Genomic DNA, 13,434 nt, shown 5'->3' with positions numbered 1-13,434 from the left:
ATTTCGCACAAGCTCGCCTTCAGGTGCTATATTGATTCAATGACATTAGTAGGTCATGCCAATCCCTAAAAGACAACTCAGTTTGTACATAGTGTCAGGATTCACTCAGCTCAGTTATACTTAGAAAGCCTGGTCTTGTCCTTTCCAGTCTCATATCTTCTAATACAGTAAAGTTGTTAAAACAACAAAGATGGATCTCGCCGATTTGTTCTTTGTTTATGATAATAGCTGATTCTGGGTAAAGATAAGACGAATGTTCCCTGAAGTGTTAAATTGAAAAGTAAAACTCCCTTTTTCCCCCAAGAGAGAACAAAGCTAGTAACAGTTCCTCAAGGAGGAAAATGGATCTTCTCTAACTGGTCAGGTTTTTATCTGCTGTTTTTTTTTGTTTTGTTTTTTTGTTTTTTTTTTAACTCTAACAGCACTGAGAGAGCCAGTGTAAAGCCAAGACCATTTTTCAAGTTTGATTTGATTATAATCCAAAGCTTGGAATGCATATCTGAGACCGGGTTGTGGATTACAAATTACATATGTCCACCTACTTCAGGAAGACATGTTCTGGCAGGGTACCTGGTACATGAGCTTCCTGTAATAATGTCTTATGAACCTCATCCATATAAATAGTTAATATGACTCAGATCACGGGGATCATGTGTTACATTCCTGTTTGGCCAGTTAGGTTGGTTCCACAGCTAGAGGCCTGGCACGGAAGTACAGAAACTCTGGACAACGGGTGTGTGGCCACACGACAGCTGCATCTGAGGGCATTTCGGAATAAGCACAGATGTCTTTTGGGTGGCAGTGGAGTTTTGAGCCCATGAAGAGCTGATAAAGCATTTTAAGCAACCATCACATTGCTGAGCCACCAGCACCCAAGTGGTCAGCAGTATCCAGTACTTGATAAAATAATTCTATCATTTTATCCTCTTGTTCTTTATTTTCAACTAAAAATCACTGAAAACAATATTCCAATGGAAGTAGACTATTGAAGGAAAGAAGATGAAGGCACTAGGAAGTCATACCGTCATTTCCTACAAGTTTTCTGGAAGACAGAAAAAAACTTAGCTTTCTTACTAGTTGGTTCAGGCACACATGGCCTACCTACTCATCTTCTGATTCAGCCTCAAATATTTATAGCAGCGAGGCATTAGATCCTGAGCCACTTAAGAAGGCCTGCTGGGTGAGTAAGGAATTTTGCAAGCCATTAATATGACAAATAAAGTTTTACCTGGTGATGTCAAGCTCAAGTCTAGATACAGAAGCACCCTTCAGCAAGGTTTGGGTTATTGAGGTTATCCTGCAAATGTCTCTTTTTGGAAAAAAACAAGCAGCACCAGAAAGTTTCACTTGAAGCTTTATAGACTTCTGAGGAATAAATGGTCAAGCTCAGAACCCCAAACAACTTCTAGCAAGGATTAGACCAGTCATATGTAAGAGCTGCTGGTTATTTTATAAGCAGAGATGGAGGCAAACCGTTTCAGATCTCATCCTCCTAGTTACTTGCAGTTGCCTGTCTCAGGAGAAATATCACAGAAGGAGCTCATCTGTTCTTAAACCCCTGAACTAAAACTGCTTGCACACATCCCCTCCCTAGCCTAAGTGTGGTTTTGCAAGACAGATGATTGATGCCAATAGATGGTACCTTACATATAATGAACTCATTCTTTCTTAAAGAAAGGTCCCTTTTACAGATTTGGCCACGGAGGGGAAAAAAGAGGCAAGGCAATCACAGTGTAAACATCCTTTCTTTAACCAGGCCATTATTTCCTTACTGTTTGGGGTACTGAGAAGTTAATGGCCCAGGACACCTTATCGGAACCCGATAGTCTACCTACCTAACTTTTGATAACACATAAGCTTTAGCTGCTAGGGCTTTTAATTCAGAAGAAAGTAATATGCTGGAGAATATGCAGTGCTCTACTGGCCTCCTTCCTAAAGAAGCAATTTCCAGGCAGACAGAAGCCCAACAGAGAGAGGCAACCACAGCATGCAATTTCCCACCACATTTTGTCAAGATGATTCAGTTTCCAGCCATTCTGCCAGTGCTGACCTGCCACCCTCCCCACTTTGCAAGGGCAGATAATCAAATTAACTTGGGTGGAAAACGTAATGACTAGAACAAAACCTCCAGTTCTTATCAAATTAAATCACAGTAGTTTGCTTAGAAACTGTCAAAGCACAACATGAAGCTTGGAAAAATAATAATTACTTGAAAAATAATAATTACTTGTCAACTAATACACTTCCAGTAACAGGCTCTACAACTCTATATTTTAAAAAAAGTGAATATATCTATCACCAATATTCTGAGATTAATTTTACCTCACATGGAATTTGTAGTCATCCTGTAAATTTCTGACTATAAATTTTCCCATAATTTCTCTTGATTCTGCTCTTCCATTTCAGAACAATCTATATGTGTGTTTCAGAACTATGCAACAAGACAGCCTAAAGCAGAGCTGAAGTCTCTCTGTGAATCTGTTAATTCATACTTTCCTAGAGTGCAGGCAGACACAATTTTCTTAAAAATAAATCCCTTCCTCTTTATGCCCTAACTTCTCTATTGTAAATAAAGACCCTGATTATGATGGGAAGGAAATATAATCATTGAGATAGTATCAATAAGAATTGCAAAGTATTATTTCCTCATAGAGAAAATAAACTTGACATTAGCAACACAAAATACTACTCTACAGATACACCACTACCCCTAATAATTTGGACTTCACACAAAATTAACTGTTTTTCTATACATATAACTCTACTGACCTCAAGTGCAGAAGGAAGCATACACATACCCAAAATTACCCTGGTGGCACCCACTCATCAGACAATAAGGAAATAAGAAAAGTTTGGGGAAACATTTCTAAATCTCCCCAAATCCTAACTATATCCTTTCTTTTAGTAAATGTTTCATTTTAGAATAGTTTTTTATTTACAGAAAAGTTGCAAAGATAATATGGAGAATTCTTGTATACCTCATACCCAGTTTCCCTCTTACTAACATCTTACATTAGTATAGTATATTAGTTATAGTTAATTAACAGATACTGAGGTATTATTATTAACTAAAATGCATACTTTATTCAGATTTCCTTAGTTTTTACCTAATGTCCCTTTTCTATACCAGGATCTCATCCAAAATACCACATTTACATTTAATTGTCATGTTTCCTTAGGCTTCTCCTGGCTGTGCCAGTTTCTCAGACTTTCCTTGTTTTTGACGACCCTGACAGTTTGAAGGTGTACCAGTAAGTTATCTTATAGGATGTCCCTCCATTTGGATTTACCTGATGTTCTTCTCATGAATAGACTGATGTTATGGGTTTTGGGGACAAAAACTGTAGAGATCAAGTGCCAGTTTTGTCACATCATATGAAGGGCCTATACTATTAGCATGATATATCACTGTTGATTTTAACCTTGATCACCTGGCTGAGTGTTTGTCAGGCATCTCCATTCTGGACTTCTTTTTCCCCTTCCCAAACTGTGCTATGGGAAGAAAGTCATTATGTACAATCCACAGTTAAAAGGATTGAGATTTATGCTGAATTATTTGGAAATCTTCTGTACAAGAGACTGGTCAACTCCTTATTTATTTATTTAATCACATATTTATAGTAGTACAGATGTTTATTTTATACTTTGGGTTATTATAATCTAATCCTACTTCAATTATTTTGGTGCTCAGATAATTCCAGTTGAGAGATCTTTCAGTTGGTTCTTGAATTCCTCTGACATAGCCCCATCATTGTGGAAATTTTGAGCACTTCTCTACTTTCTGACACTCCAAGATATTTCAAGCTCCATCTTGTATATTTCCTGCACCATCCTAGAATCAGCCATTTCCCCAAGGAGTCCTAGTTCCTTTTATTGAAGAATGATATGAGAAACCAAGATCTAGCCAGTGGGCGTATATGTTTTTAAATACCCATTACTAGGGCTAGACATGAAGAACTTACAAATGGATACATTTTGTGAGCATTAAAATTAATGAAGGGAAAATGAGAGAAAATTCCCAGCTCCACATTTATAGTTCCATAGAAAAATGTAGGTAGATTTTCACTTTGGATATTTATTATAATCCAGAAAGAAATGGCATGATCTTTAATTTTAATGTGATCGAATCAATGTCTTTGAGAAGGTGGCAAAGTCTAAAATAACTTCTTAATTTTATGTTGTTTTGAGGTTTCTATTTTTCAACAAGAGTGCTATATTTTTTCAAAACAGCATTATGTATTCTCAATGCCTTAGTAGCAAAATGAAGTCTATAGCTAATAATCTCTATGTATGATATTGACATGATAAAGCCGTAAGACTAGAAATTACTTAGCCCTATTACTCCAGCTTCAAAGGGCCTTACACAGAGGGGCTTGATTATGGTTGTTCCTGAGGGCTGAGGTCACAATTCAAAGTGTCCCCCTCTTGTTTTCCCTCTGGGGTTACAGCTAGGAGACAGGTGACGGAAACAGGAAACATTTGGACATTGGTGGCAATCAGATAGAGGTATCAAGCCACACTCAGCCTAGGAACAGATGCCATCAGTCCAGATCACTGGGCGACTACTTTAGGATGATCAAGCATGATAAGCATCTGCTCTATTCAAACTTAAGTACCAGGGCTTCCAAAGACTCTTGCTTACATCTCTGAGATCTCAACAAACTGTGGTCCGAAAAAGAAGGAAGGCAGCTGGAGTTCTGGGGGAGGAAAAGTATTCTCATCCAAATGAGACTGGTTATGTAAGGAAATATTTGGAATTCCATGCACACCTATGATTAGGCTTAAAACATTTGCCTGCATTTTCAATTGTGCACCTGCATCTTAAGCCAACTAGCATAAGCTAAAAGTCCATTAATGCCCTTCGGTAATGAAAACAAGTCTCAGGCAAGCTTCTGCCCCAATTTTGTCACCTAGTATTGTTTTCCCATATAATATTTTACTTTAAGCTAGTCACAGCTGGGAGACTATAAACGGAATATGTGACAAGAGCAGGGGTTATCAGTCAGCTGGAATAATGAAAAGATCCTTGGGCAGGAAAAAGTTCTGATGGGCCAGAGTTCAACAGTTTTGCCTCTATCTTGTGCTGGTCCAAGAGCCCTGGATGAAAGGCCTAGATTTGAATCCTGATTTTACTGTTATCTAGTTCCATTCGCACTTGCAAATTACTTTATACTTTGGAGCCTCCAAAGTAACCATATGGTGAATGGCTGACCTTGTTGGATATTACTCCTATGAGTCTATAATCTAATATACTTTATTCCTAGGCAGGACTGAGAAGGGTAGCTTTAAAATGATCCAAATTAACAGAGTCAAGAAGACAACCACAGTTCAGGTCATCATGTGGTACTTTTTAAATTTGCTCTAGTGAGGGCTGGGTTATGAAGAGGGTGCTGAGACTCGAAACTCAGACCTGAAATGAGGAAGGAGGAAGGGGTCTGGACAAGATGAGAGCTGTCACCTTCTGAAGTGTTATATAAGAACTGCTATGTTTATTTGGATGCAGTAAACAGTCTGTAGGAGTCTTCACTCCTTCATTTCTTAACCCTTATCTCTATGAGCACACTCATGGAAGAGTCATAGAAGGCCAGAGATGCTTGTTTATGGCAGGTTATTATTTTGATAGGTGTGTTGCTGTTCCCCCCGCCCCCCCCCCCCAAAAAAAGAGAAAAACTGGCAACAGAGAAATAAGAACCCAGAGTTCAACAGTTTCGCCTCTATCCAGGGCTGGTCCAAGAGTCCTGGAATTACTGCTGTAGAAGCTTCCTGGTAGAAGAGCAGGATTCTAATTTGTGATTCCAAAACTGAGCTTATTTATTTAACAGGTGAAGCATGTTCTACTGATACCCAGTGCGGACAACACGATCACAGATGTTAGAATTCAATTCTTGTTTTTTCCGTCAAGGCCCCACTTTTTCTCTTTAAGAAAGAGACGCAGAGAGAAGAAACCAAACCAACCTCCTGCTCTCAAAAATGATCTATAGTTACGAGTATTTACCAAAGAATTTCTATGTCAAATAATTAAAAAACCAGAGAAAGCCTTAAAAAAGAAAAAAAAAGGAAAAAAAAAAAGCCGAGAGGTTTAAGTGTCTGAGAATGGCATTTCCTGCCAGCAGGGTTTCCTGTCTCAGGCAGCCACAGCGACCCTGTGGTGACACATCCCCTCCACAGCTGCAGCCCAAGTTCCACACATCACTTCTCTGTTCTACTCACCCTTCCTCCCCGACAAATGTGACGTACAGCTTATTTCTCTGCAAGTCTTTTCTGGAGTAGCCCATGATCTGATTAAAAGCATCTTCTAGTAAGTGATCTCTTCTGATAATTAACCTGTCCATAAAAAGACAATGTGAAAAACAGATTATTTCCTAACCCTTATCTTTCTAGAACCAGGCACTTTTGATTCCCTTTTCATTTACCATAGTGAACTAGAGGAAAAGGGGAGTCACTTAATACATTGCTAGCTGTAATAATGCACAATTTGTCTTGAACTCTTAACAGAAGTAAAAATTACACAAGTGAATTGTTGGTAAGCAGAGCACTCCGCCTACAACATATAAAAACAACTCCTGAGTTCTTTCTGGATGGTCAAATCAATTTATCCCAGAAGGAAGATGATTATAAAACAATACAAACACAAAACTTTTGTTTAGTAAAGGAAGGACAACCCTATGAGGTAGTGTTTTAAGCATGAATGCACCTAGACAAGGAATTCAATTACTAAGTATGCAGAGGGATGACATGTTCTCCAAAGCAGACACATTTATGCCTGTGTTTAATTTAATTTTTAAATTAAGTGAATCTGAGATTCCCCAAGTGACAGATACAAATGAATGATACTTGTGGCCAATTAATCTACTTGTGATGATGATAATGAAAGTCATCCCAAAGCAGATAAAATTTGCCTTTAGTTCAAATAGTCACAGAAAGGGAGATGATAGGGAGTCTGGACACAGGGAAGCCTGAGTTCAAGACCTTCTTCTTTGTTTGTTTGTTTTTAGTAGTCTCCATGCTAGGCATGGAGCTCAATGTGGGGCTCGGACTCATGACCCTAAGATCAGGACCTGAGCTGAAATCAAGAGTCGGACGCTTAACCGACTGAGCCACTCAGGTGCCCCTCAGGACCTTCTTAAGTGAAGTGTGAGAAAGGCAAAGCTCAGAGAGGTAAGGTGTTTGGTCAGGCTGATGTGTGTTGAAGGGTGAGGAAACTGGGGCCTGGGAATATACTTGAGCCAGCCCTGTCTGTGGGGCAGGAAGCTGGGGAGCTGGAGGACGGCTCCTGGCCCTCCTCTCAGACACCCAGCGTCATGGCGATGTGTCAGTGCAGACCCTTCCTCCTCTGCCCTCTCTCAGGGGGCACAGTGATCTCTGGTGGGTACATGGGGCAGGGGTGAAGGCAGGGATGAAGGAAGGGTAGGTAAGTAGAAAGTGAACATAATTCTAGGCCAAACAGGATGACGTTTAAATTTAAAGGGGGGTAAAGAAAGGCAGAAACCACAGTCATGATATATTTCATTGGACAAATGAAGCTTATTTCACAGAACAGAACAGAGCTGAGCAGTGTTCCTACACTCAGGTCAGGTCAGGAGACAGTGAGGTGCAGGAGAGGACACCGCGCCAGCCTCTTATCTAATAAATACACTGTAAGTGAACAAAGAGGCACTTTTCAGGGGAAACAAATTAGCTTTTTATTTTGCCTATATTTTTACATGGAACGTGGTGTTTGTTTTAAAACCTTAAGCTAAATGGTTCTTAATTCCAGGACCTTGTCTTAGATGATCCTGTAACTGACACACGCCAAAATAATTACACTGACCAAAACAAAGGCTGTGATCCCAAATCACAATCAATTTCCTACATTCCCAACTGCATCTCATCCGTTCACCATCGCCCAATCCTGAGGTCTGTATCATTTTGACTTACTTCAATTTCCCTGGGCCTTGTCCGTATCCTTTCGTCTCTAACTTCCTGTAAAAGTTCCTTAGCTTGGCTTCAAAGTCTCGCTTGTAAGGGGCTGGAGCCCGGGCATTGGCACGCTGAGTACCTATGGCAAACCACAAAAAGAGAAGGGTCCGTGTTTGTGCAATGTCCCGAAGTTCATCACATCACCATGACAAAATACTGCCAGGGGGCTGAGACCACAGTCAGCAAGTGAAAGGAGGTAATTATTTCAGTGCCTTTGCTTTTCACCTCCCCGAGTCAGAGGCTCTAACAGAGCTGAACCGAAGTCTTAAGATATTTCTGTGTGGCACTTTGGTGGAGAATAACAATCCTCTTTGCATAGTTATAATGGTGCCCGTGTGTGTCAACTATGTTTCCTTTTTTCAGGCCAAACTAATATGAGTCAAACAGAGTTACTCATGTCCAATGGTAACTGTTCAGGGTGGAATATCTGTGCTTGCGGCTGAGATGATATCATGGCAATTAGACAGGAAGCTACAATGTGAAAGTATGTGGTGTATAAAGCATAGTGGTGTAACAAGCAGTGTCCAGGCTTTGCCCCATGAAAAATGTACAAAATGTCTTTTAGATATGCACTCTAAGAATTATTTTAGACTTACAATCACATACATTTTATATTGCAGGGTAGGACAATCTTGATATAAACACAGAATTCAACTGTAGAGTCACATGTTTCCTGGCTGCACAAAGAATAAATAATACTGCTATCTGTTACACTCTTAATATGTACCAAGTGCTAGGATCATCCACAGATAACCTAAAGACGTTTCATATGTCATCCAATGGTTTCATTAATAAAATGTAAGAGCAACACAGTTTGTTCCTCTTTCTTAGAAAAGTATAGCTTTGTACCACAAGGTGACTAACCAACAAACTGGGACCAAAAAAAAATTGATGATAAATATGGGAATCAGATGCAGAGTGACGACAAAAACACTGGACCTTTCCATGAACTATTTTGCAACACAATGAAAGGAACTGGAAAAGAAAAACTGTGAAGTCTTGTGCATTACATACCATAGAAGATCATTAAATATTTCTTTAGTGAGTCAACTAAGTGATTATTATTCATTGCTAACTCTGTGAGGTTCCGCAAATATGCCCAAAATGAGTAAGGTGGGACTGCTGAAGTAGATATGTTGGTTAGGAGGACAGAAATAAAACATCAATTAGATAATAATTAAGTCCTAAACTAGGTGGTGAACAAACTATAAAGCATAGGGGACAAAACTGTACCCAAGGCTATACCCAGCCCTAATGACCTATTTTGCTTGGCATACATTTGTTTTTAAAGATTTTAAATTAACTTTCAACATTTAAAAATTAGGACATTTCAAGTAAAAAAACAAAACAAAACAGATTTTTCATTCCTTTTGATGGCTGCATAATATTCCATTGTATATATATATATATATATATATATATATATATATACCACCTCTTCTTTATCCATTCATCTGTCGATGGACATCTTGGCTCTTTCCCCACTTTGGCTATTGTGGACATTGCTGCTATAAACAGCCATTTGCAACGACATGGATGGAACTGGAGGGTATTATGCTGAGCAAAATAAGTCAATCAAAGAAAGACATGTATCATATGATCTGACTGATATGAGGAATTCTTAATCTCAGGAAACAAACTGAGGGTTGCTGGAGTGGTGGGGGGGAGGGATGGGGTGGCTGGGTGATAGACATTAGGGAGGGTATGTGCTATGGCGAGCGCTGTGAATTGTGTAAGACTGTTGAATCACATAGCTGTACATCTGAAACAAATAATACATTATATGTTAAAAAAAAAAAAAAAGAAGAAGATAGCAGGAAGGGAAAAATGAAGCGGGGGGGGGAATCGGAGGGGGAGATGAACCATGAGAGACTATGGACTCCGGGAAACAAACTGAGGGTTCTAGGCGGGGGTGGGGGGGGTGGGGGGGGTGGATGTGTTAGCCTGGTGATGGGTATTAAAGAGGGCATGTATTGAATGGAGCACTAGGTGTTATACGCAAACAATGAATCATGGAACACTACATCAAAAACTAATAATGTAATGTATGGTGATTAACATAATAAAATAAAATTTTAAAAAATCCAAAAAAAAACACAACAAAACAACCAAAACAGATTTTCTTTTGAAAATTCCTTAGGAACTCTTACAACAACTGGCTTGCATTTTCCTTGGGGCCACAGTGGGGCAGCTGATCCATTAAATGAAGCATGCGCCACAACCACTCAATGATATTGACTGCCTGGCTCCCCTCGGTCTTTGCATTTGGGATCAGCATTCCAGAAAAGTAATGGCAAGTGAAGATAAGTAGAGATCAAGATGGAAAGGCCATCAGGAGAAGGCTTTACTGGGGCCAGGCCTTGTAAACAGAGGAGAATCTATATTCTATCCTGGGCCAGGGCAGCAAGAGCTGGGAGAAACACCGCATGCGTGTTTGGAAGGCACCAAGGAGACTAACCTGGAGCACAGGGGAGTGCTGGGGAGTCACTGGGAAATTTAATCAGATGGTTGGAGCCAAATTACGTGAGGAATTTTTCAAAAACCTAGCTGAGGAGTTTGGGCATGGTGCAGTGAGCATTGGGAAGACTTTGGAGGTTCCTGAGCTAGGGAGTAACAAACACACGGTGTTTTTTTAAAGCAAGGGTTTTCAGAGTGTGTTGGGTAGATTCAGGGTGGGTAGGAGGGGAAGGGTCTTGAGGGAAGGGACCTGGCCAGGAGTCCTTGCAGCCCTAACATGTACAATGTGAAATAAGAATTGCCTACAGATCATAAGTAAGGAAGAGACACAGGCAGCTCTGATTGTAACATCAAGCTTTTAGACAGTAACCGTAACTGTCATTTGAGAAGTGCCTGCTATGCATACGGAACCACGCACTCTCCAGAGAGGATCTGGGGAAATCCTCACAAGTTTATGAAGCGGGCATTATTATCATCAGCAACATCGCCACTTCGTAACTAAGGAAACTGAAGTCAGATGCCAGTGAATGGTAGCTTTGGGATTTGAGCCAGGTCTATCTGACGCTACAAGCAGTGTGGGAAGTGCTGGTGGATGGGAGCACGTGAAGCTTTATACAGATTGTGCTGGAGACAAGAGCTGTTCAGGTGGATATCCTCCATTGGCACTTGAAAACACAGTCCTGGAGTTCCGGTGAGAGAGGAGGGCCACACCTGTGCATTAAATGAGTTAGTGTAGTAGGGAGTTTGTGTGGTGCCCTTGAATAAGTGTTAGCTGTTAACTGATATTATCTGCAGAGAGGTGAATACTAAAGACATGGGGAAATGTGTTGGGGTGTTAAGAATGGATTTTAATAAAATTGGCTATCGACCAATGATACATCCAGAGGTCTGCATGTTTATGAATCTTTTACCCAAGGATCTAAGATCTATGTCGTAAAGGAAACAAATAAACTTGACCTTAAAAGCTCTAGGATACAGAAGAGCCTCTTAGGCGGTGATTTTCAATCCTGACTGCACATTGTAATCACTTAAGAAGCTTTAAAAAATCCCAATGTTCAGGCCACACCCAAGACATATTACATCAAAATCTGTGGGGTGGGACCCAGGCATAAGTGTTTTATGCAGCTCTCCAGATGAATCCAATTTGCAGCCAAGGTTGAGAACCATTATCCCCTACAGGAAGGTCAAATATAACCAATGAAACATCTGGGGAGCATCTAGAGACCAACACAGAGGCAATGCTTCCTGTGTATTTGAAAGGCATCATTTACAACATGAAGGATTGTGATCTCTCTGAGCACAAGGCTGCAGTCTTGGATGGCTAAGCGACAGGGTGGCGTAGCACAGGTCCACTCAGAGGTGGCAGAATAAGGTTGCTGGTGCTGCAGTCTGAGAAACTGTAATCTAGTAAACCTAGACAGCTCAGAAAGCAGCCATCATGAGTCAGCTATCACGAGCGTGATCGTTAATAGGGAAGAGGAAAAACAAAAACAAAAGACTGAATGAAAATCTTTTAGGACTCAAAAGAAACATGATTCTAGAGTTGATTGCTTAAAAAAAAAAAGCACATATACTATTGCTGTATAATTTGAGACATTTAAAAGGATGTGGGAGGGGCACCTGGGTGCCTTAGTCGTTAAGTGTCTGCCTTTGGCTCGGGTCATGATCCCAGGGTCCTGGGATCGAGCCCTGCATCAGGCTCCCTGCTCAGCGGGAGGCCTGCTTCTCCCTCTCCCACTCCCCCTGCTTGTGTTCCTGCTCTTGCTATTTCTCTGTCAAATAAATAAATAAAATCTTTAAATAAATAAATAAATAAATAAATAAATAAAAGGATGTGGGAAATGCCATAATGCATTCCCTCATTATCAAAATGGACACTTAATAAAAATTAGTTCTGACTCCATTTATGCTCTAGATAAAGAGATTCAATTACAGAAACTCTGGAGACAGAAATTGTTAAATGCAAAAATTCTTTTGCCAATAGTTCTATTATGAAAAATTCATTTACATATTACTTCATGGTTTAAAAATTACAATAAATTATGCTGTTGGTCCTTGTCCAGTTCTTAACGCAAGTCAGGTGCCCTGCCAAGAAATTCCAGGACAGGAATGATGTTACTTCCACTTTAGAAATAAAAAAAATGATCTTGGAAGATTGCGCTAATAGAATCATATGGAAACCGTAACTGTAAGTAAAGTTCTAGGATACAATACTCCAATAGAGAGAGTAACTTTATGGCCTTTATGGTCTTAAAAAAAGGAAGTCAGATACAAAATGGTCAATGTTACATTTAGGAAGTGATCGAATAAATGGCTGACTTCAAGAGTAGTCGGCATTATGTTAATTATTTGCAGGAAAAATTTCAGTAACAGATATTAGGGTTTTTTCCTTCATCTTTGCTAGGCAGACCTGAAGTATGATAATAGTAGGATACTATTTCCATTTATCATTAAGAAATTGCATAATCATATACAAACTAAAGCATTCTACCTGACAGAATACTTCAGGGGATAGGAGAAATATTCTGGCATCAAATCACGAGGAAGTCTGGGTGTTCTGGATCCCAGGTGTGCCACCAGGATCTTAGATGGCGGGGGTGACTGATGCTCATTCTGCACTGGATGGGACAAAGCTTGGCCTAATCCAGCATGGCTCTGGCCTCTGTACTGGGATGGCTCAGAAGCCCACTTCTTTCCTAGTTCACTTTCTAAAAAAAGTCTCTATGACTTTTTTTTTAAATTTATTATTATATTTTTTACAATTCCCTGTTAGTGCATGAGAACAAACCATCAAGCATTATAATAATTTCTGAAAGACTCCATCTTCTGGAACATAGCTCAATAATGGAAATTAGGGGGGAAAAAAACATCTCCAAAATGGCTGCCCCAAAGCACAAGCATCAAAGTTCTTGCATTTTTGCTTTATTCTCTAAGAGTAGTGAAAGGCCCTAGGTCACTGTTTTGAGCTTGCTGATGCTTTCATTTACACAGTATTTTTATTTTTATTTTTTAAAGCTT

General features: G+C 39.8%; 1 protein-coding gene across 1 annotated transcript in view; it reads right to left on the bottom strand.

Moving 5' to 3' along the window:
• Nucleotides 1-13,434, bottom strand: part of HECW2 (HECT, C2 and WW domain containing E3 ubiquitin protein ligase 2) — a 215,578-nt gene that overhangs the window by 31,745 nt on the left and 170,399 nt on the right. The window contains exons 19-20 of the mRNA XM_028123706.2: nucleotides 7,918-8,038; nucleotides 6,211-6,324 (exon numbers count right to left, since the gene is read on the bottom strand). Coding sequence (XP_027979507.1) covers nucleotides 6,211-6,324; nucleotides 7,918-8,038 — 235 coding nt within the window. The remainder of the gene's footprint in view (nucleotides 1-6,210; nucleotides 6,325-7,917; nucleotides 8,039-13,434) is intronic.

Source organism: Eumetopias jubatus, unplaced genomic scaffold (genome assembly GCF_037043125.1).
Source record: "Eumetopias jubatus isolate StellerSeaLion01/CBP00866 unplaced genomic scaffold, mEumJub1_p1.0 scaffold_3, whole genome shotgun sequence".
In the NCBI taxonomy this organism is placed as follows: domain Eukaryota; kingdom Metazoa; phylum Chordata; class Mammalia; order Carnivora; family Otariidae; genus Eumetopias; species Eumetopias jubatus.
Note: the sequence above shows the minus strand (reverse complement) of the source record. Positions and strands in the feature narration are given on the sequence as shown.